The 25,318-nt window shown below is 35.6% G+C and overlaps 1 protein-coding gene across 3 annotated transcripts in view; it reads right to left on the bottom strand.

The window, feature by feature from the left end:
- ZNF521 (zinc finger protein 521) overlaps positions 1-25,318 on the bottom strand; it is a 292,034-nt gene that overhangs the window by 117,506 nt on the left and 149,210 nt on the right. For 2 of the 3 annotated variants that reach the window (XM_050767943.1, XM_050767941.1), the window contains one exon: positions 16,351-16,435. In XM_050767943.1, coding sequence (XP_050623900.1) covers positions 16,351-16,435 — 85 coding nt within the window. The remainder of the gene's footprint in view (positions 1-16,350; positions 16,436-25,318) is intronic. The other variant, XM_050767942.1, reaches the window with a different exon arrangement.

Genomic DNA, 25,318 nt, shown 5'->3' with positions numbered 1-25,318 from the left:
AACCAAGGGTAAGTTTTAGAAAATGACATCACCATCAGGCTTTGATGCAATGATAGCAAAGCAATTGCTAAGAACACCTCAGCACAGGCTCCCACAGTGAGCAACTTGTGCATGTGTGAAGAGATGAATACAGCACCAGCTGAAAGTGATGTAGACAGATTCAAGAAGTGTGAGTTTCTCTCTGTATACTAATGCACACTAGCTCTGTTCTGCTCACACCTCTGTTTCCTCATCTGTATAATAAAAGTACTGATAACAACCTCATATCACGGCTCAGGAGAATCAATGCTTGACACCTGTTCAAGTGCAAAACCAAACAAACCCAAACCCTTTGAAACGTATTTCTAATGACTTATACGTCTTTTTCTTTCTTTCTTTTCTTTTTTTTTTTTTTTTTTTTTTTTGGTGGTGGTGTCAGGGATGGCATCTCCCTCTGTCCCCCGCGCTGGAGTGCAGTGGTGTGATCTTGGCTCACTGCAACCTCTGCCTCCGTTCAATCAATTCTCCTGCCTCAGCCTCCCGAGTAGCTAGGATGACAGGCGCCACTGCACCAGGCTAATTTTTGTATTTTTAGTAGAGAAAGGGTTTTGTTCTTATGACGTATACTTCTATACATGATCATTTATTAAATCACTACCAATAGAGAATTAGGTTTGAGATGGCACTCACAGTATTTGACAAACGAGTTGCTGTTGGTGGTGGTGGTAGTGATGTGTGTGTGTTTACATGTGTGTGTATGTGTGTATATGTGTACATGTGTTTGTTTTAAACTTAGGAAAAGCATGCTTCTTATACAGAACTGTCCTGGAATTTTGAGTGTACAAGTTTGTTATTCTGAGCTATTTGATTAAATTTAACCATAGGAAACTCTTCCAAGTCCTAATGAAGCAGCAATCACATCTAAAAGGAGCCAAGCCAAAAAAACATCCTTTTCCAATATCTCTGTTTCAGATATCAGACTCCAATCTAAGCTGCACAGTTTTCATTTCACTTTTGTACCATCTCCCTAACCTGTTGGGAACATGCTAAACACAAGACAGGGAGTGCTGCACCAGTGAGTGTGTGGTGGAAGAGACTAACAGCGGGTACATGTCCACACACAGATGTACGCATGTGACACACACACATGCACACGCACACATTTAAATACACAAAGAAGACTACAAAAATTTATTTTAGAAAAGGACCATAAAAATAGAAAACCATAGTTACTGACAGAAAATCTGAATTAGAATTCTGAAATCAGTCATGCAAGTTAAGACCTTTGATGTATGTATTTTAAGGTTTACTTTATAACATGGTATGTGTTAGTTCAAGGTATAGATTATGTAAAACAGACTTTTAGAGAAAGTTAAAATAACCTTTTCATTTAGAAATGAAAGCCCTTTTTTTGCCCCTAAACAAACCCACAACACTTGGACGATTATAATTTTTTCTTAAAAGACACATGCACATGTAGTTTTAGTCAACGTATCCTTAATAAGGTAAGTGGAATTATTTTAGTAACTAAAGAAGTTACAATTATCCTAAGGACCCTGGACATAGAATGTAATATAATACATACTATTTGCAGGTTTCCAACATCACATTTATCCCATGTGATGGTACATTTCAGCATAATAATGCAGTGGTTCTGGCATACAGGAGACACAGAAATAATGTTAAAAGCAATTCTTCACATTTGGATCTCACCACATCAAGTGCAAACAGTGAACTTAAAACATGAAAATACAATTTGCTCCTTCTAAAGTATACGTTTTTATCTCTTGCAAAAAAAAAAAAAAAAAACCCACATTTATTTCCAATGCCTCAAGGTAAAGAGGATGGCATCTATCATAAGTGCAGAGAATGTCTGAAGGATTTAGAAGCAATCTTTTCATAATGTTTCTTTGGGTGAGGAAGTAGAGTTATGAGTTACTCAAAATTCATAAAGATTATTAAGTTTACATCCTTACAGAAGATCTGCTGCTACTGTATTTCTTCACCATACTGCCAGCATCGCAGCCCAAAACGATTGAGAACCTGTCTCTGGTTCAGGAAATCCATCCATTTTGTGGTATCAGTGCTCTGCCGCATAAAACAAAGGTTCTGTCCCATTCAAAACAGCAACAACAACAACGGCACAAATTACTTTCAGTGAAGCAGCCTACAGTATCTGCCCTGAATGCACGGTACTCATTCTATCCGTATTCTTTCATGTAAGTGGTTTTAACAGGTAAGTAAATTCCTATTTCAGCAGGTTTACTCCAGATTATCAGCTTGTGTGTCTGTGCCTGCTGGGCTATTTGAATGATTACCCTATCCCCCAAAGGCCTCAGCTAGGACTGATTCTGCACCCACGGCAGTGATCCCTCACAGTAAGGAAGCCTCCCACGCAACGGTCAGCCTTCCTGTTTGATAAATTCCAACCTTTCAGCTCATCTAAACTGAGCCTATGGGCTTCATGTTTTTCCTTCTTCCTCTTCGCTTAGGTCTATGGGAAGTTATGAAACATATTTTTCTAGTCCTCCCAGGAGCAAGGCCAGGTTCACAATTTGACCTCAGAAACACAGCAGTCCTGCAACGCCAGACAGCCTGATAGAACTGAGTATTAGTGCTCTCTGCCTGGCCCACACAAACCATAACATGCAGCATGGAGCAATGTTACTTATGGGAAATGACAAGCAATGGATCAGTGGGGGAAAAATAATGGGATTTAATCACGTAAAAACATCACAGGCACACAGCTCCCTTTCAACAAGCTGCCCCACTATAGGTGAGGGCACAATGTTCTTAGGAAACTAACCACCTATAATTTATAATGGAGCTGCCTAACCAGCTATTTTGATCAGATGAAGTTAAAGGATTCTTAACACACCCAGAGATTCTAGTTCCCATCAAGTCAATATGCCCCTGGAGAATGATTTTAAACATATGTGCAAAAATATCTACCTATGCATTGGATAGACGTCTTAGATGTATGAGGAATGATCCCAGGAACAGTTTTAGGCTCATATAAAAGACTGTCATCACAGACTAATTATAGACAGTGATACCAAAAAACGAAGGCTGACCCTGCAGTCTTATTTACACAATTTCCAGCCAGAGGGCTGTATTGTGGAGCCCCAGTGGCGGCATTTCTCTCTGAAACCCAAGGGCACCTGCATTAAAGAAACTGGTGTAAATGAATCCCTTTGCTCCATGACAGAAGAGAAGACACCAATACTTCAATTATCTTGATATGGAATACATGAGCTGACCTTCTTGAATTCTACATAATGAGATACAGTTACCTCTTATTTATTTATTATTATTATTGTTATAGTTTGCACTTTACCATGCATTCAATTAGAAGAAGGACATTTTGAGGCAAGAATGATATGCTCTTTGGACAGAAGGTAGTGATTCAAAAATTGCAAAACTTCAGCTTTCAAAAATAGCCTAAGTGACCTCTTGCAGTACTCTGACCACTCCGCAGCAAGCAGGAGGCAACCCCTGTGAAGAGCAAATTCTGGCAAAGTTCTCTCTTCACAGATGATGCACAGCTTAAGCTATAATGAGTTTTTGGGTTACAAATGCTGAACGCATTAATATTCCTTGATGATAATTATCACAGTATAAGCACCTTCCCCAATGTGAGTAGCATAAAGCAACTGAAGCAGCATTTTTACTATATTTGAAACAAGCTGGAAAATGGGATTTTCTACTCTTGTAACCTGAGGTCAACATACATCAAGCACTGCATATTAAATACACCTATATGTGACGCTCATTTTGCTTCCCTTCCCTTCTCCTTCATGTATACATAAAGCTATCTTCTTTATTCATTCTTTATTATGAAATTCTTGGTAGGAACATACATGTGATATACATAATCTCAAAACAAAATGTACTTCCATTGCATCATAATGAATCCTATGTTTCTTCTTATGAGAATACAAGTAGCAAATAAGATCAGTAAGCCGTGTTTTACAGATGAGATGTGTCTCTGTGCACTTTGAATGAATACTGTGGTCACTGGCTGCATATAAAATAGGAAGAAAATTAGAGTCTAGCAAATAGGCTTCTAGAAGAATCAAACACACATTTCATATAAATCTGAACAAACGACCAGTCTTTACCTTTACACCTTTAAAACTAATAATACTGGTAAGCATGGAAAGCTTTAAACGTGGATTCAGCCTACCAACAAGATGACAGTAATGAAGTCAGCATCTTATTTACTGGCAACATTTTTGCATAAGGCTCCCAGATACCAATTTTCATCCCAGATTAAAGGAATAATTACTGTTATTTGGGTAATAACTATCAAATATTATAGAAAAATTGACAAAGGTGGTCCATTATGCATCATATCCATATGTACAACAATATCTAATACTCATTATTTGCTCCAGCATACCCAAATTAAAGGCTGAAAAGATTCCATATACTATACCTCAATTTGATTTGATAATATGCTATGAATGGACTATAAATCAATTTTCCCTCATCTCTCTTCCTTCCCCTTCCCCTACTCAGTAAAAAAAAAAAAAAAAAGGAAATATTTATTATAAAGCTCAACTGATGTTAGGCAGCTTAAAATAATCACAATTAAGGTCTTCTTACTAACATGCTACAGTGTCAAGTTAGTACTCTATGTAATTAATGCTAACAGCATTTTGACTTAGTGACAAAATGAAAGCCAGTTTGAACCCTTAATCCAAAGAATGTAAATTGGTTGAGGTATTCAGTAGGTGGGAATCTGTTGAACTCATTTGTACCACGTTACCCTACACTTCATTTAGAAAATAAGCCATGCTACAACTGCCTCCAGTTCTCCAGCATCATTTTTACTTATGCGCTGCAAAAATGTCTTAAAATCCCATTTGAATAGATGGTAGGGTTATAAGAGAACCTTTACTAAATATTTAACAGTACTATTGGCGTATTAAACAGTATAATGTGAGAGCCATGAAAGCATGATCTACAGGGTTTGCCTTCTTCAACTTAATGCTGGTGCTCATTTGAAACACTCCACAAGCCCATTCATCAGCAGAACTGATGCATTTTAAAAAGTCCTCATTTACTAGCAGATAAATGTGGTTAGAGAACCTTTTTAGTGTAGAAATGACTGAAAACCTATTTGATTTTACTGTTCAAAATTTGCTTTACTATGGCTAGGGAAAAAAAAGACCCTCACGAAACATTTAAAAGGCCATTTTGAAATAATATGTAAAAGCTAAAGGAACATAGCTTTGAAACAGGTAGGGGAGGGTATATTTTTCACCAAAAATACATCAAAACAAGGCAACAGATTTATAGACAGCTGATACAGCACATATATTCATTGAATCTGGAAATAATATCTCAAGTACATATTATATAATGAGATTACCCACTGAGACTCTTGCCTGACTGTGACACTGTTGGCAGGTGACTTCATTTGCAACTACTCATAATTGCTTTTTTTTAAATGGGTGAATATTATTTTGTGTACATTAAGATATTTCTAATTACAATTATGCCTTTTGAATAAGTTAATAGAATACTTTAACCTGTCACAGTAGCTAGAAAGCAGGAATTCTCTTTGACAATGTATTTCTTTTCTTGAACAGATATAATATAGACTCATTTAAAGAAAACCCCCTTTCTCCTGGAGGCCTGCAGAGTTCACATTTATTCAGTAAACACTATAACAATGATTATCTGTCCTCCCAGTTCTCAGTGGAGACTCTTGCTTTTGAAAATGTCTTGTGGTGACTTACTAAATTCAGGCTATTTCAATTAGTATTACTGCACATTAAAAATTAATTGCATTACTGAGTGGATTAAGGTTTAAATTTCAATTCTACAGTATGTGCACTAGAAATGACAGCTAAAAATCAATGCTCTTTGGCCCACAATCGGAAGTGTGTGCGGTTGAATAGCGTGGGACTGGCGTCACCGGCCAAGCAGTTTTAAAAGACTTGATAGTTCTATTGAAGGTGTGTCAGTTCTAATCCTGGATTTTAGTTTGAATGCTGCGCAGTAGCCCAGCCTCAGAGAGAGAAAAACAAAACAACAGCTGCACTAACAATTTGAAAACAAAAATGGACACAGGTACTAAAATTATGACAACAAAAGGAGTAATAGTGCCCCTAAATACACATCTAATTATCCCTTGGTTAAAAGCTTGTTCACAATTCTGTTCAATAACAGTGAAGAATCTCTGACTTCAATCTACATTATTTTGCTATTAGTTACTGGGTAAAAACAGTAGATCGGGGCAGGCAATAGGCTATTTTGTAAAGAAAACAACTAGTGTATACAATATTCATAATGACTTTATCTATGTCTTCAGGAAACCCAAAAAGATACTGAAAATACATATCTTTTCTTTAAGAAATAATCCCATCTAGACCTCTATTTTAAAATGAATTATTAAACCTCTTCGGGGAAAGGGGCAAATTAGGATGGGCAATAGTTGATCATTTTGACTACAGATTTATAATATCCATACAAAATGGGTGAAAAGAAATGTGTCACTTTTATTTATAGGAAATTTGTTCTTTTAAGAAGATGAAGATGAGAGACATTATAAATGAAGTCAACAAAAAGGCATCGATAAAGAACTGCAGAACCACCCAGGGTATCTGGTTTTGGAACTGAATGGTGATTGGTATGTGCATAAGAGAAAAAAATGATGTCTGCAGTGTTCCTCAAGATCCCCTCCGGGTTGCACCGGTGGCCAACAGCAAGTTCGGCAGCAAGAGAGTAAAGAAGATGGGAAGTAATAATAACAATAAAAAGAATAATCTGGTGCAAATGGACCCCAAGGTGTAGTTGTCATCCCTGTGCAACAATCACCCTTCACTGCAATTTACTGATGTTGCTTCATTACAATACAGCATATAAAGGGGCAATGCACAAAGTCACTATTTAAAGCTACATGGTTAGAAGCAGTGCATCCCACCCTAGCAGGCACTGTTATGGGAGCTAAGTCAGATTGTTCAAAAGTGAATTGACCTGTAAAAAAAAAAAAAAACCAAAGAGGTGAAACCTGAATGCAGCATGGTGCTAAATTTGGGGAGAAAGAGAAGCAAATATAGCAGGAAAAAGTGTTTCCTTAGTGAAATATTAAAGAGATCCCAAATTAATCTGAATTAAAACATCCTTTGAGAGTGTAACAACTTGTGGCTTTGCTAAAAGGAAAAGATAAAGAAAATGATGTTTCCTGTTTGGAAAATATAAACAGGCTCTCTATTTTCTATTTTCATCCCTCATAAAATGAACTGAAATCATGTTTCTGGGTAAACATGACACTGTAAATTCAGGTTAATATGGCTGAAAAGAGAGAACGACTGATTCTTCTAATTTTTGCCTGCCGTAATTGAAAGTCTTACTTTTCAGTCAGTGCTCAAAAGATGCCGAGGCAATGTGTTATGGGGAAAAAAAGAGATTCTCTCCTCACCAAGGATCATTGAGTATGTCATTGGTTAATTCTTGCTCTATGCTTCTCATTAGCATTACCCTCAAGTTTCTGGTTATCATATCCGAAATATTAAGACATAATAACTACGAAGGTGCAGATAATTGGATATTAACCAGAACATACTTGACTGGGCAGGAGGTAGAGCCCTGCTTAAACTAATCCTGAAATATATTAATCACCAATTAATGAAAAGGTTTCAAATTCATTTCTATTATAGAACACCTCCGAGTATCTAAGCTTTTTCTAACAAAATGACTTGGAATAACAGGGTAGAAATAAGAAATACAGCCATCTGATGATGGCTTGAATTCATTCTTTACAGCCTGTTGTCAGGTAATCATGAAAACTATAGTTAAAGCCTTACTTACTCTTTACAAAGTCTGATGAAAAGAAGGAACTCTTTTCAAAGTTCAGTGGCCTCTGTTTAATATTCCAAATTTATCCCTTCAAATAACAGAGCCATAGCTAAATATTTCATCAGAGAGCTGTCAGAATATTATCCAAGTCTTCCACCTCTAGACCTTCAGCTCAATAACAGATGTACTCTTAAAACATAAAGCCAATTAATGGAAGCCCGGAGAACTCCAGTGAAGATATGCTATATACACAGTGAACACTCCATGATACTAGGTTGATGAATTAAGAGATAAAAACCTTGTCTAGCAGAAAATGTCACCCACCACTTACTTACATGGAAATAAAGTAATGCTAAAAAAAAAAAAAAAAAAAGAAAGAAAGAAAAGGAAGAAGAAAACATAAAGAGGAACAAATGGAGAAGAAAAGTCATACTTCTGTATGTTCCATGTGGCTGCAAGATTGTGTCTGATATGTACGTCTAACAGGCGTTTCATTAGTTTGGTTTAAAAAGCCTCACTATGTTCTGTGGAAAAACTCGTACAAGTGCTCGCTAAGTTAGATAAATCGCTAGAAAAATGCCATTCATCATAAAGAAAAAAGCAAAATTTCTAAGAACATTATTTTCTTAAAGAACAATGTTTTCTTAAAGTGTGAAAAGAGACTGTTATCTCTTTTCATACTTAAAAGATGCAGTTCCCCAAAACTCTGAAGAAGACTCACATTTTTATGTCAGAGGAAACAAGGCATCTGAATTAATACAATGCAAGTGTGAACTTAAATGATACCATTTCTCTATTTCTCCTGCCTTGATTCACTTAATTTGATGAAATAGTAAGAAAACGCTTGTTATCTCAGAGTTTTTTTTTTTTAATTCTGTTGTTTGTTGACTTTAATTTTAATAACTCTTAAATAAGCACTCACAGCAGATGGACTTAAAATATGCTGGCAAGCAGGCCCTTTTATCAACAATTTTGCCATAGAAATACACAAACATTTCAATGGCTCTTCATTAGCAAACAAATCAACAAGTGATATTTTAATGCATGACTTTATTCCATCTCTGTGGGGACTGCAGTTGAGAGTGTGATGTACAGTACAGAGAAAGGAATCATCAGCCACAATGTCCCAGGGCTCTCTCCATTGAGGACTTCGCAGCCTCTGCTTAAAGACTGCATTTAATTGACTGATAGACAGTAGCTTCTTTGTTCACAGAAGACAGCGAAGTAATGGCAGCTTGAAAATCGTACCATCTACAGGGTCTCCTGAGACTAGTAACAGGGGGATATGTGTCAGGAATAAATAAATAATCTAATTATTAAGCCACTTCCTGTCAAGTTAACTCCAATTTGTTGGCTTTTGAAGGCAACAAAACGAGGCATTTTTCCTCATTATGCTTCTCTTTTTATACCAGTGGTAATCACAGGCGGATTAAAGGGTGCCTGATTGGTTTTTTTGTCAAGGAACTGAGAAGCAGCCAACAGTACAGAAAAACAGAGTTGGGGTTAGAAGAAATTTCATGCTTGTCTCCTTTCCAGCTCCCTAACAGCCCACACGGCTGCCCCATACAGAGCTGCCAGCTGTACAGCAAATGTGTACCCCTCCAACTGAGGCCTACCGGGCCACAGGCGCCATCCTGAGAGCTGTGAGATACCTTGCAATCTTGGCAGGTAGCTACTGCTGTCATAGGCATAATTCTAAAGGTGACCTACGAAACCCCATCAGCTCACCAAATGCAACAATATGAGCAGCTGAAGTTCGACACCCACTCTCCATATTGGCTCCCTTTCCTTTGTTTACTGCTATTAATGGCCCTGAAACTAGGAAATAACCTATGGAAATAGGTCATCGGAGACCTTTTCCTTTGATGTGTGTGAACCGATTCTGTGGAAATAGGTCACCACCCGTGTGTGTGCATGGGCAAGCAGGAATGTGCAGGGATCTATATCTTTTTAGGTATTGCTGATGACCTTTAGTGCCCTCCATTTGGAAATGCTTTGCAACCTTCATTCAGAAACAGATACCCACATCTGATAATGAACATATCAAAGAGTGAGTGAAAAACCAACACATTGGTGGTGCATTCTACAGGAAGTCAAAGGTGAGGACACAATGAGGTCCAGAAGCCCTGCCATTGTATGTCAGCCAGTCACATGGCCGTATCCAACTGGTAGGGCCTCTCTTCCTAGCGTCTCTGTGCTGAGCCTAGGAAGACAGGCTGGCATCCAGTAATTCTCCTTGAGAACAACATTTTTCTGAAGCCCCTTTAGGAGCAGTGTGTTCTAAAGAGTAATAAGACGTGGAATCTTCGATCTATGGCCTCAGCCACAGTCCTCAGCCTCCCAGAAAATTAACATCACAAGAAATGTCTAGCAGGCTATCTTTGGGGTTTATAAATGTAAAAATACACTAACTGCCAGTGTTTTTTATTCTTGTAAATCAAAACTGCTAGACGCAAGCTAAAACACATGATTTGTCTTTTAATAGCTTAACCCTGAAATTGAGTGACAGACCTGAAGATTTTATCCCAAGTTCCTTAAGAAATGAGAATCCAAAGAATCACGATGAGCTCTTAAAAACTCTGCCTTCCTCCAAAAAGTCATTTTTCTTTGAGTTTCTTTTAAATTGTCTTTGTTTTTAGGAAGGCTGATCATACGGAGCCTTGGTAAGTTCCTGCGGCCCCTCTTCGCACTCGGTAAGCAGTACAGCTATGTTATATTTATGCCCGCGTATGTCCTTTCTAAATACATCTTGAATTTTTGCTAAATTGTGCAGATAATTAAACCCTCTTCATATTTACAGTCTGCTTCATTGGTACCATGAATTCTGTTTTCAGTTACTGTCTGCAAATTCCCTCTCTGAACAATTTCATACTAAGCAATAACACTTCATTTTACATAAGTTTTATCTGATGTCCCCATACAGAGCTGCCAGCTGTACAGCAAATGTGCGGTTCTCAAACTGAGGCCTACCAGGCCACGGGCTCCATCCTGAGATCTGTAAGGCACCTTGCTGTCATTGGCAAGCGTTCCCTGCTATCTCTGTGACCATCTCTCCACACTGCACACAACTTAAAATCATCTGATTATTAGAATTTGTGGCCCACACTCCATTTTATCCTTTATTTAATCTATCCCCAGATCACACATTTGTTTAAATGTTTTGGCTGGTTTACAAATCATGCAGCCATCTGCACAGTAGGTGTGACACCATTTTTTAGACAAAAGTTACGTTATAAACAAAGATAAAGTCATTTGAAATGCTTTGGTGTTTGTTATTCTGCCTGGTTCACTTGGACCAACTCTAAGAAATAAATAGAATTATCTGTGTAAATCGATGAACATCTATGAAAAACAACACCCAGCAGAACGCCCAGCTTGCTCCATTACCTACGTTAATATCATGACAGCTGAGGAGAGATGACCTGGCCCACTTCTCATCTCTCCTGTACAGATGGCTATTAAAGAGAAAGTACCCCTTTTGTATGGTCCATGTCGAAACCCTTTATGGGCTTTTCAAATAAGCCAGCATTGCCCACATGAGGGTAGCTTTCTGTTACCATTAAACTGCCCAGATTTCATCTTTTTTAATCCAGCTCTTGATGAAATAAGCCAGTGTTTTATCATATTTAACACCAAATGCTTGTTTCTTCATTCTCTGAATTTTGTAAGCAATCAAATAAAGATGATTTTTTTAAAAAAGGCGTTCAGTCATCTTCTCATTTACAATGAATGTAAATCAAGAGTCCAAAATATCTCAATGATTTTGAGCTTCTTAGGATAGCATGGAGATTATAAACACATATGTATACCCACACATATAGGCATTATTGTTGATCCATTTCTATTCATTCTTTTGAAACCAGTCAGTGAAAGTAAGAGTTTAAAGGGCAACGTGGACCTTTCTCTTCCATATATTTGGATATTTTCCCTTAGGACATAAAATCCTAAACTACTATGGACCTCAAAATACTGGTGTTAGTCTTTTCTAAAGCAAGTGCACTCAAGCTGAAATGCTTCAGAAGTGATACTGAATGCCACAAAACGATAATGAAGATTAGTCTCATAGTACACCACCCACTAAAGAAATGAAAGGAAAACAATGCCATTTGTGACCTTGGGCACCAAACAAATTGCAGGATGTATGAATGCCACCTGCCACAGAACAGACTACAATTTCATCACACTGTTAAGAACCGATTTACTCATTCTTGATGCCTTGACATCAGTGATATATATCACGTGTAACACAACACATAGAGTACATATCTTCCCACATATGCTAGAGAAGAGCTTAATCTTTTCCTGGTGTTTTGAAAATCGTGATTATCTATAAAATACTGAGTATTTATTAGAGATATAAATACGAAGTCAGTATCTTTGCATCAGTGTTTTCCTACTAGCTATCCTTTACAATCCCAAATTCTAGCTCTGCTTTTCTAAGAGATAAATATATTTGCTTCTTCAAAATGCTTTAACATTACACTTGATCTATCTAGGACATGTTTATTAGCGACCATTTCTGGATTCTCCTATCTTTAACAAAATGGGGTATTCTGACACTTAGAACAATTTTGCCATTACAACACTGGTCTTTCTAATCAGATGAAAAAAAATAAAATTTATTAAGTAACCATTTCTAAGTATATTATTAAAAATAATCCTTATGTAAAAGGCTTGTACCTAGTCCATTCATTTTCTCCATCCATGAACTTTGAAAGGGACGGCTGGAAATGGCCATAGCTATATACTGACTACTTGTCCTCCAAAGCCCACAACTATAGTAATCAATTCCAAGGATAATGGTATTTCTCCCCTTTGATCATTCCTTTGTCAAGCTGACTGGCCTTCGATGGTGAGTGTACTGCTGGTTGTCTACCACCAGCCGCTCGCAATTTGCTCACTATGTTTCATGAGACAGTTGTTTGTGGCTGTTTGGAACACATTTGTCTCTTTGGGGATTTATGCGCTAGTTGCAATGCCAACCTCCATAGTGATCGAAATTTCTTTCTAACTAAAATAGATAATTAGAGGCTGGTAATTATTGGTCAAGAATTATCAGAGTGAAAAAATTAAGCTTCTCATAAATAGTTCTTGGCAATGTCATCTCTTTATATTATCTCATGCCTAACAGCCCTTTATTCAGAGCACTTACAAATTTACTCTACGCTGTTGAGCCTCATAATTTTATATGAGGCAATCCCTTTGCTGGGTTAAACACATTTAAATTCTCTTGTTTCATCTCTATTTGCGCTAATCCATACCAAAGAATAATAATAATAACAGACAGCTCAAAGAGGAAAATAACAATAAATATTTACTATGCTGATAGAAAAGAGAAGGGTGAATAGGAAATTAAAGCACCTAATACATCCTGGTATCTTGTTGTATTCTCAGGTCAAAAGCCAACATAAACTATGTGAAAAGAACAAAGGAAGAGAGGAAAAATTTTCTTATTGGCACAGATCTTTAAAGAGGGAAATCTTTTCCCCAGGAAAGCTGTTAAAATGTTTCGTAGCTCTTTTTCTGTGTGTGTAAAGAAGAAAAGAAACCCCTGAATAGTCACTGGTCTGATTTCTTACTGAAACTGTGTCGAAATGTGGTGAAGAGGGAGGTTTTCTTTTTTTCCTTAATAGACATAAGTCAATTCCCTAGTGCATTTTTATCGAGTAATTATTCTCGCAACTCAGACCATGTGTCCACACCTTGCTGCAAAACCGCACTTAAGAAGAGCACCTCCGGTATGTACCTGGTGGAAACATTGATGGTTTCCCTTTCACAAATGTCCCTGGCCAACAGCCTGAGACCAGCACATCCAGAAAGATGCGTGGCGGTTGCTTGACACTGAGATTGCACAAAAACCTAGGTGCCACAGAAGCAAATGCAAATGACTTGAGTAAAGAAGGAATTTAAAGTTACACCTCATTGGGTCAACTGTAGGTCTTGTTTTCCATCAGGTGACATAATCCTTCCTCTACATTGATTGAAATGTAAAACAAAATCCGCAAGAACACTATATACCCTCTTAACAAAAGGAGTAAGAGGCTTTTCAGATAGTCCCTAATCCCCCTTCCTCTACTGAATGTCTAGTTGAGATTATTTTTTGATTAGACAAAAAACACACACAGATATATAACCTAAAAATACCTACCCTCAATGGAGGAATTTTAGCCAACAAAATAATGCTGCCTGCCTCATTTGAAAGACTAAATAGCACATTAGAATTCTAAAAAGGGGTATCAGCCTTTGTGACGCCCTTCATTTTTGCGTTCTCTCTCTCTAGATACTAACAGCATGAATAGGGTGTAAGGACTTGGATGCATGGTCAACAGATAAAACAATTAAATGGATGCTACTCATTTATTTAGGCCTCAAGTGCAAGAGAATTACATACTTTTATTATTAAAAATGGCATGAATATTAAATAACTAGACCCTCTGTGCAAAGGAATGGAATGTGCTTCTCTGATGAAAGGTGAATTGTTAAATGCTCAGGTCCCAAGAGGTGAGTGTCTTATTAATCCACTATAAGGTAGAAGGGAAAAAGCCTTGGGAAAGCACTAATGATGCAAGGAATATAAAATAAGTACAAACAGGAATGATACAAAGCAATTTAAAAAGAAGACGAAACAAACTGATTAATGTTTATAGGCAAAATGATACTAAAATTGGAAAATCAAAAAGTACCGTTATGCTGAACATTCAATAGAAATTCTAAATGTGCAAAAGAGTATTAACATTGTGGTGAAAATATATTCAACATATTCATCTGAGTACTGGGACAAATAAATCCAGAAACAAAAATAAGTTTACATTGAATAGAACTAATAAGAAGCATGACCACAAAACTTCACTGAATTTCTCATGAACTGCCAACTTCTAAGAACTGCTTTCATTCAAGCCTATCTAAAAGTGCAGCATGAGGTAGAATCATGAATGACTGCCACCAACACAGTCTACTCAAGAAATAAAGAGACGGGAAATATTAACATTTATCATTTGGCAGGAATTCATTTTTTCTAAGCCACTCCTCTCCTCTAAAAAGCTGTTTTAAAAGTTTACATAAGGTATTTTTCACATTCTCAAACAGAAGGGAATTTCAAGGAAACATCTGAATCTCTCCTACATGTTGCCATTATCTTCTAATCACTCACTAAAGTTGTCAACACTATTGTCACATTGAAGGATATACTATTTAATATAGGTGAAATCACTAATAATATTAATACTTAAATCTGGAAAATGTAGAGATAAATTGATCAGTATTTTAGCTGCTATGTATAAGTTCCATTTTGCACAAATAAGCTCTTAGTCGTTTATAAGCAACAACCGCCTACCTATCATTTGAAAACCATAAAGCACATCCTATTGAAAAATTATCAATTTTCCAACATGCCTTTGAATTTATCTTCATTAATTTATATCAGAAAAATGGAAGTTTTGTAATAGCTTTAATGATCAGAAATGACAGGTGAACAACCTTCCACAAAGCATCCTTAGAACACTTCTAATTAGTATACAATAAAACTGGTTCCTCCCTGAAAACAAGTTCATAGTCTCAAATGTTGAATTTTCTTTCCTGTCGTATAGAGTTTCATCATAGGAGAGTATGAGGTTAATTTGACTTTTTAAATATTATAATTATTTATGGTATTATGAAATACCATGAAGTGAGTATGAAATAAAAAACTCGTAGTATAAAAAACACAAATGAATAACAAGAATAGCATAAAGTAATAGCAGTTGTCATTTTACTAGTAGAAAAATGATCTGCTTGATAAAGTTTAATTGGCTGGTAAAACGCTTAGTGTTATTACTAAGTGCTTATCAAATTAAAAGACATAGGCACTAATCCGTGAGGAATTAAGAAATAATGGGACAATATGAATAGGTTAAAAAAATATCCTCTTAGTTTTAGCCCATGTGATACATGCAAAATCCTAAAAACAATGGCCTGGAGTAACTTCAGAAATCTTTCCCCAAACCACTTTTATAAAAATCTATGGAAAATTTGGTGGGGAATAAAAAATGATTACTGAATTCTTTACATGATCTTTATGATCATGATTATTTCCAGGCTGTTGAAACCATACATATAAAACTATTTTATGGCTATTTAAATTATTTATGTTTCCCTATCACAAAAACTCACTACTTCAGATTTTGATACAAAGATGCTTAAGCAACACACAGCAGTGCCATTACCATAATAACTTCTGAAATTAAAACCTGTCTAAAACTCTACGGAAAGCTAACATCCAGTTCATTAACCATTCCTGTTAGTTTTCAATAATGCAAAAATGATTAGAAGTTTAATTTGTTAATCACTTGTGTTTTGACTGGCAGTAGATATATAATCCTCTGCAGAAGTCTAAACTAGCCCTTGCAGAAAATAAAATGTGCTAATACCTTATCAGGACTAATAACAGAAATTAAAAAAAAAATCAATCATGCCGAGGAAAACCATTGATGGTTGAACAATTAATTCATCTTTAACTCTGTTTAATGGTGATATACACAAGTAGAAGAAACATCTATCTGTAATAAGGTTTAGAGTGTCACTCACCAATCATGTGATTTGCAACATGAACCTGAATATCCCATTCATTGTAGAAAACCATCTGACACTTGATGCATTGATAGGTCTTCTTCTGAGAAAACAAGTATAAACAGAGTTACTTAGACACATGGACTCTTAATTGTTTCTTTGTTTAAAAAACATTTTTCTGAGATGCTGGTCTTACCTATGTTGCTAAGAAACAAACTAAACTACAGGGCCACTTGGCCCAAGTTCCACAAATTCCCTACTTACACCTTATGGCTTGATCCCAACACCACATTTTCATTTGCAGACATTTAGAAGAAAGAGAAGCACATAATTATGGCATAATATATTTTTAAAGATCCCTAAACTCAAAAACAGAAGGTTTTTAAAACCAGAAGTATTACAGAAATACAGTTTTAAAAAACATGAGCATTAAAAAAAACCTACAGAGTTTCAGAATCCAATGTCTTTGAAGATCAGGCACAATTTCATTCTGACCAATATAACTAGGGTGTTGCTTCTAGCTATCCATAAGTGATATGGCTAATAAGTTAAGATTCACGGATTCCAGCTAAAATATTTAGAGATACAATTTTTAGCTAAAGTCTACAATTTAAATGATGTTTTAGAAGCTGCTAAGTATTAGCATTTAAATATGTACTTCTTCCTATAAAGAATATCATAATGAACATTCTACCACTATTTTATCATTTTACACAACAGTCCTGTGAAGTAGATAGAGCAAGATTTTTATTACAATTCTTATAGCATAAATGAAGAAACTGAGGTCCAGAGAAATAGAAAGATTTGCTTGATGTCACGGTGCCGTACAGCTGGGAAGAGAAATACGTTCTTTCGATTCTAAATGCTGGTAGGCTCTCTGATTTCTGAACCATAAAGCAGCCATTATAATTTTACATCTTTATTATTGAGTCCCAGTACCTATTAGATGAACTCAATAAATAGAGTATTAGTTGTGTTTTCCAGAGCACATACTTACATAACTTCCTTTTTGATGAATCTTAATATTTGTAATTAAAAATCATGTTGGAAGACAAAATAAACCATTATGAAAATAATCCATTTTTAAAATGTCCCAAACATGAGAAAATTACATTTGTAAAATCACATAAATGACATTTTCTTACAAGCATTTTTTACAGAATTATCGTTTCATTTGAAGTCATATAAAATTGTCTTACAAATGGCATTAATAACGAAATACCAGCCTGTAAATTACAATCAATTTGAAGGAACTGAAGTTCTTTAGAACTTAACAAAATCAAAGTTAAGCACAAACATTTAGCATAATTCATTTGAGATTTAAAATTATAAATGCCATTAATATAATTTTTTCCTAATTATTGTAATTTAACATAATATTTTCTTCTGCAACAGTGAACAATATTCTTTGTAAACCACACAAGTATAGGCATATTTCCACTGGAGGCTGTCTAAATTATCTGACGGTCTTTGTACATTAGGCATATTGCGAACTATGTGCTGAATCTAAATCTAACACGGACTTCAAACACCCTGACAATCACCAAGGAAGATTTACTACACTGAGCTGTTTACAAGATGCTTTTGATGGTGACATATAGAGCAACATGTGTTACGTAAATAACATCTATCCCTTTTTTAACAATATTTCCCTTTAGAACTAGTTAGAAAATATTTCTTACTCCCTGATGACCTACATTATATATTGTTTATTAGCATACTTCTAGCATTATTCCTGATATGTGACCTTGCTGAAAAACAAAGAAACATAAACTTAATGGCTAGTCTTTTCTCTTGTTAGCACAGTAAAACATGCAATATGTCGAAAACTGTCTCCAAAAATGATGACTGATGAATATGTTGGCAGAATATACTAGGGCTTTTTTTTCCTAGTCTAATAATAAAGAATAAAACCATTTCAAAAGCCAAAATAATAAAATGCCAGCACTTACTACTGTCTTCAAAATGAACTGACACATGTAAGTTTTCTTTTATCATCGAATGAAAATGCTTTTGCCACTACTGATAATTCAAACATTAATTCTCTCCACTCATAAAACAGTGTCTAAAATGCTATGTTATATATTTTTATTAAAAAAGCCATATTCTTATCTATAAGCTCCTAAATTTACGGCTAGATAAGAATTTACTGTGATCAAAAACAATGAACTGTGATTTTAAAATACTGAAGCTTGAACTCTACTTCACCATATTTTTCACATTTCCCAAATACAAAGCCATGATATGCAAATTGGTATGTGTTAAAGATTTTCTTTTTAAAGGCAGGATATAAAATTCATTTTTACCCTCAGTTTTTAAAACGGTGATGTTAAATGACCTTTAAAGCATCTTTCATTATAACTATAGATTCTCTGCAAAATATTGGAGAGATCCCTGCACACCTGTACACCATCTTTAAGTAAAGGGATTATAACCTCTGAACAGTGTCAGCCTTGGGGAACTCATTCCCTTGGAGGTAAATTTATTCCACCTCTGTATGGCTAAAATTATGAGAGAATTCTTCCTAATTCTAGATCCAAATCTGCTTTTTCTGCCACTTTCACCCATTGGCCCTAACTCTAAGCTCTGGTACTACACAAAGAAGAGGTTGAATCCATTGTCTAATATGACAATTACATTAGCCCCTTTTCAGACGGAACATAGGGGCACAATGTAAGAAACGAATTACCTCCCATCCTGGTTACCTATCTCCAGGTCAATGTTTTAAGAACTAGAACCCCAAATGAAGCTTGATATTCCAGGTATGATCCGACCCTTGCAGAGTACATGAGGATTGTCACCTCCCTTAGGACAATTACTTACATTTATATAAAAGACAACAAAAAAAGTCAAGTGAGATAATTTCTTTTAAAAGCAGATAAAAGTAGAAACAGAACTTCCATTGTTTGGGCCCCAGATTGGCCTTTATCAACGCTTAAGTTGTCAATTTACTTGAAATGCTAATTTAGTACATTTTTAAAAGAGACTTTTTTTTTCATTAGCCTTTTTAAATGTGCTACTTGGGAGTGGGATTGTCATTTCCTGATTGTTCTCTTTTGTTTTCTGATACTGATAGATGTAATTATCAAGGATACAACTTTTTCCTAGCACCTCATTATTTTTGATTGATTTTGAGAACAATTTAAATGTGCCTTTTTGACATTCTTGTTTTCAGTTACACTCTGTGTAAGGTACTCAGAGACTTTTTAAAAAGAACATCTCATAAATTAAAAAAAATGATTAGAGATGCTTAATAATATAGTTTTAAAAAATTATTCTGATTAACCCTGTTACCCTCCGTTCCATCCATTAGGACTCAGACTTCACATTCAGTCTTACTAAATTTTAAAAAGTAATTTAAAATAATAATTATTAAAACTTATACTTTGTAGAAATCAAACTGCTTTGATTTTTTCCAAAATACTGAATGGATTTTTTAAAAATCAGTGCATAGTAATCCTCTAAAACAGAAATGAAAAAAAATTAAGTTGTTACCATGGGAGGTGACTATTACATCAATTTCTTTTTCTGAAAATTGGCAATGAAAGGGTCAGAAGCACCTTGCATTTTTTAGGAGGAAGTGTAGGTCGTGCCTATTTGATGAGTGAAAGCTTTTCTTTATAGAAGAATGACAGCAGAAGGGGTGACAAAATTAGATATTCACCATTTTGCAATGCCAAATAACATGGTTCAGGATAATCACTAACGGATGCTGAAACCAGTGGAAGACAGGTTATTCTGAGATACTCAAATTTCATCCTTTGATCATTGCAAAGCGAACTATATATCTTTACAATAAATTTAGCTAATGGTAATTACTCTAACCAGACTATTTAGCTTAATACCATTAAGAATGGAAATGACGTGACCTTGTGTGCCTCTCAATGAGTTGCAATATGAAGTATACATCACCAATACAGTATCTTATCTAAAATGTGTACTTGAATATAATTAAGTCTTTAGGCCTAACAATCCAGTTTTCAGTAAATACAGGGATAGGGGAACAAATATTACTATGAGAAAAAAATGCAACTCCAGAATATTCTTTCAGAGAAATGGCCTGTTGTCTTCGAAAAGGGGAACAACTATTACTATGAGGGAGAAAAAAAACCCCTCAAATCCAGAATATTCTTCAAAAGAAATGGCCTATTGTCATGGGGGAAAAAAGTGAAGAGATGAAAGAGACTGAAGAAGACTTGAGTAAATGTAATGTGTGGGTCCTGATTTGCGGGAAGGGGGCTGAAACAGCTCTAAGGCGGCTTTTGAGGCAATTGAGAATAATTTAGATATCAATCTGACTATTAGCTGATTATTAGATGCTATCAGGACATTACTGTTACCTTTTTTAGATGTGATAATGGTATTGGGGTCATGTGGGTAAACATTCTTTTTGGTAGGAGATGCATACTGAGTATTTAGGGATGAAATATTTGCAATTTACTTTCAAAAGTTTCAGGAAAAAACATACATAGTCATATATAAGTAAATGGCTACATGTTAACCATCATAAACTCTAGTTGTATACGTGAACATTTTCATAATAAAAACTGGAAAAAATGAATAGAGTAATTCATAACATGTAGTTTTTAGAAGCTCAGCTTAACCCCTGATTCACCTCCGCTATTCACTTTAGACTCCCATACTTGATATGCACCAAAACTAATTTGCACTTAGTTGTTTTAAGTAGCTTTGCAAACATTTTGGTATTTGTTTGTGAAGTTCTTTTTCCTTTTTTTTTTTTTTTTACATAAATCTAATGTAAAAACTCTAAGAAGTCAGGAACCATAGCTCACATTCATTTGTATAATAAAATAATAATTTAATAAACTGTTTCATATTTTAGTAAAGAACTTGTACGCAAAAAAAAAAAAAAAAAAAAAAATCCCTTGTAACAGTCCTGTAAGAGTAGATAAAGGAGGGATTATTATCCTCATTTATAGATTAATTAACCGACTTGGTTAAAGTCATACAGGTATAACCAAGCCAGGATTCTACTGTCTTTCACACACTGGATTTTAACACAGTTTATATTCTGATCACTTGCAGGTAAATTTACAATTACATTTTAGGTGCGTTTCAAAAGGAGGCTTTCCATATAATTAAGTAGTGCTTTGGTCTTTGACAATGCCAGGAATGGTAGGAAAAGTAACTTATAAGAGTGAAGGAACTATCTGTAGCTAAGTTAGCCTTAGGCTCCCAGTCCCAGACTCTTGACTAAGATTCATAGGATAGAATTGGCTCTTAATTCCCTAAGTCTATTTCAATATTTTCCCTTTGTCATCAATGTTCTGCAGTTTTCTTCTTTTTGCCATGTTTTAAACTGTACATTTAAGTGTATTTGTTTTGCTCAATACAAAAATAATAATTTCAATTTGAGATCTCATGTATGTCCTCAATTCTTAAAATTTTCAGTGATTAAAATCACTCAGTTATTAAGTCTATTTATGACACTCTCCATTCACTTCCATCAGAATCCTTATTAGACATAGATTAGAGCCTCTCAGTCTATCCCCCATGTATTTTAACTGTCCTTTCATTCATATTTTAAGAATCTATTTGTCTTCTTATGTCCTACTCTAGATCACTTCTCTGTACTCTTACAAAACACTGATTCTCTCTTCACAGCTGACCAATCTAGAGTTTATCCTATTTAGCAAAGCTTTTATTTAAAATGACTATTTTTCATTTCCAACATTTCTAGTTTTAAACATTCAAATGCTTTTGTTTTATTTCTGCTTGGATTTGCTTCATAATTTGTCACTCTTTTCAGTGGAAATCATACCTTCATTGATCTTTCTGAGCTTCTAAACATACTTATTTCAAAGTCTTTGTCAGACTGTTCAAAATAATTAGTTTCTTCTTTTTTTCTGCTTTACTAGTGTTTGATTCATTCATATACTTTGGAATCTTGGTTGAAAGCCCATTTGTAGTGATTTTTTTTTTCCTATGTGCTAATTTCTTCCTTTCCAGTAGTTTCACCATCGGTTCTACTGGGGCATCCCAGGCTACTGTACCAGAGCTGGGTCTCGGAGGAGCATTTCCTGCCTATCTGCTGTGCTGCAGGGATAGAAAGACATTGCAAGGTAAATCACAGAGGCAACACATGGGTAATTCAGTCTTATGTCACAAAACTGTGTCTTTCTTCCTACTCCTTCAATCCTCCAGGTAAAAATCCTAGTTCCTGGTAGTGGTCAACAGAATTACATTTTCCCAGTCTCTTGCTGTGAACAAGAAAGTTTCACCCAGGCCCTGCTTCAAATAGTGCGTCTGGATTTGTCCCACAGGGATTAAACCCTAATTACCACTTTCTATTTTTGGAAAATGTTCAGCAGACCCCTGGCTTTAGCCTTAATAACCATGTGGTTTTCTTACTTGGTTTCTAGATCTCAAAGATGAAGAACTGTTTTGGACTTGACTAAGTCCATTTGTTTTTGTCTTTATATTTTATCTATCATTGCTGTGTATGTTTGGAACATCAAAGCCAAAGTTACAGAGCCATTTTTCCAGGATGTCCCATAGCTCTCAGCTCCCTCTATTTCAAGGCTTTTAAGGAAGGACCAGTGTCAGATTTGGTCACAACCTGAAATCAGGATATTGTACAATGATGCTATAAAGTATTCATTCCAAATATATCCAGTAGTCTTAGTAGGAAAGAATCTTTAGATTTTCTTTCTGTAATACTAACTTGTCGTATAGTTAGTTGTGTAACAAATCATTAAATGACCCTGAGTTTCCTTCTCTGCAAATGAAAAAATAATAAAACCTACATCTTAGAGTTGATACGAAAAGTAAATGAGAATTATATAAAAATGTTTGGTACCATGCCTACCATGTAGCATACCTGCACTAAACAGTAATTCTTAATGCTTACTTATTTATTAAAGGTACTATTTACTGTCTATATTACTCTTTGACAGGTTATTATGGTGATGGAATAAAATATGATATAAACTGTTGTCAAAGGTGAGTAGTTTTCACCCTTCTAAGTGGACTTTGGAACCACATTAAAATTTCTTTCAACTCAAATCCACTAATTTAAATTTCATGACAATTAACAAGGGTTAAACAAATGTTTATTAAATAAAGCTTTAAAAATTAGTTGGCCCTCCATATTTGAGGATTTTGCATCTGTAATCAACCTCTAGTTGAAAATTTAAAAAAAATAAAAAATAATACAATACCATAATAATAATCAAATAAAAAACCAATACATTATGACAGCTGTTTACATAGCACTTGTATTCAGTATCACAAATAATCTAGAGATCATTTAAAGTATATGGGAGCCTGTACATGTTTTTATAAGGGACTTGAGCATCCGCAGGGCATCATGGAACCAATCCCTCATGGATACCAAGAGACAACTAATAACACAAAGAAAATCACAAGTTGGTGACAAGGTTGGGTGAATGGGAAGGGAGAAGCAGTAAGAACGTGTAAAAAGGTTTATGCTAGCTGGGAGGAAAAAGCTGTTTTCAAGGACTATAGCAATATATATTACCATTCCAAGAATGAATATATTAATTACAAATGCAATATATATTTAAGAGCAGTAGCACCAGTATTTTGTTGGCAGACAAATGGTTACTAAACATGAGTCAAAGTAATAAGCCAGCAGCTTTCCACAAATGCTCAATAACTCAGACATTCTACTAATTTAGCCTAGTCATTTTCTAAGTAATTCTGAATTTGTATGAAAATAAGTCAGTGAAGAAGGAAAAAATGGTTATTGAAATGTAATGAAAGCCACTAATGATGAAAAGCCCAAATAATTCACTGAAAAACAAATGTATCAATATTCTAATTTGTATTCTTGTGACAGTTAAAAGGATACTATTGTCTTATAGTGGTGGTTAATGTCCTAAGATAAAATCCATGTAACACTTTACATCATGCCTGGCACATGGCAACACCTCAACAACCAAGAGATATTAACCGTGATCCCTAAACTCAAGGCATTACAATATAATTAGGGAAATAAAACACACAAACATTAAACTGTTTTAAGTATTTTGCCTAAATGACATGGCAAAGCAGTTTAGGACCAAGTGCCTACTTTGGTGTATTGCAAAGAGAAGACAGAACATGTCAAAGAGTGACAGATTAATATGGTCTGGAAGAGTTAGAAAAACCCCCCTGGGAAGAGATAGGACTTGATCTAAGTTCTAAAATGGGAATAATTTTCTTGAGTTTGAAACTGTTACAGGGCCTGGTATGGTGGCTCATACCTATAATCCCAGCATTTTGGGAGGCAGAAGTGAGAGGATCGCTTGAGTCCAGGAATTCAAGACTAGTCTGGACAAGGTAGCACAACCCTATCTCCACAAAAAAATTAAAAAATTAGTCAGGCGTGCTGGCTTGTGCCTGCATTTCTAGCTACTTGGGAGACTGAGTCAGGAGGATCACTTGAGCCCAGGAGTCTGAGGCTGCAGCGAGCTGCGACCATGCCACCGCACTCCAGCCTGGGGGACAGACTGAATGAGACCCCATGTATTACATGCCAGCCAAGTTGCTCACAGTTCGTGGGGAATAAGGAAGACAATTCAGAATAGAGCCAGGGTTAAAGAAGATTGCTTCTGGCCAACTGACTAGACAAGAAAAGGAAGAGAAAAGAAAAAGCCTATAGATACTGGTTTTAAATGACTGGTTGCAATTTTTATAGTACCAGGGAGAAAAAATATTTGAGTCTATTAAATATATTTATTGATACATCCAAAGCTCATGCTGAATTGTGATTCCCAATGCTGAAAGTGGCCCTTGGTGGGAGGTATTTGGGTCATGGAGGTGGATCTCTCAAAGCTTGGTGCTGTCTCTATGACAGTGAGTGAGTTCTCATGAAATCTGGTCACTTTAAAGTGTGTGGCACCTCCCCGCCACTCTCTCTTGCTCCCGTTCTTCCCATGGGAGATGCTTGCTCCTGCTTTCCTTCCTGCAAGAGTAAAAGCTCCATGAGGCTCCTCAAGAAGTGGAGCAGGTGCTAGTGCTG

Source organism: Macaca thibetana, chromosome 18, assembly GCF_024542745.1.
Source record: "Macaca thibetana thibetana isolate TM-01 chromosome 18, ASM2454274v1, whole genome shotgun sequence".
In the NCBI taxonomy this organism is placed as follows: Eukaryota; Metazoa; Chordata; class Mammalia; order Primates; family Cercopithecidae; genus Macaca; species Macaca thibetana.
The sequence above is the reverse complement of the archived record's forward strand: the minus strand, read 5'-3'. Positions and strand labels throughout refer to the sequence as shown.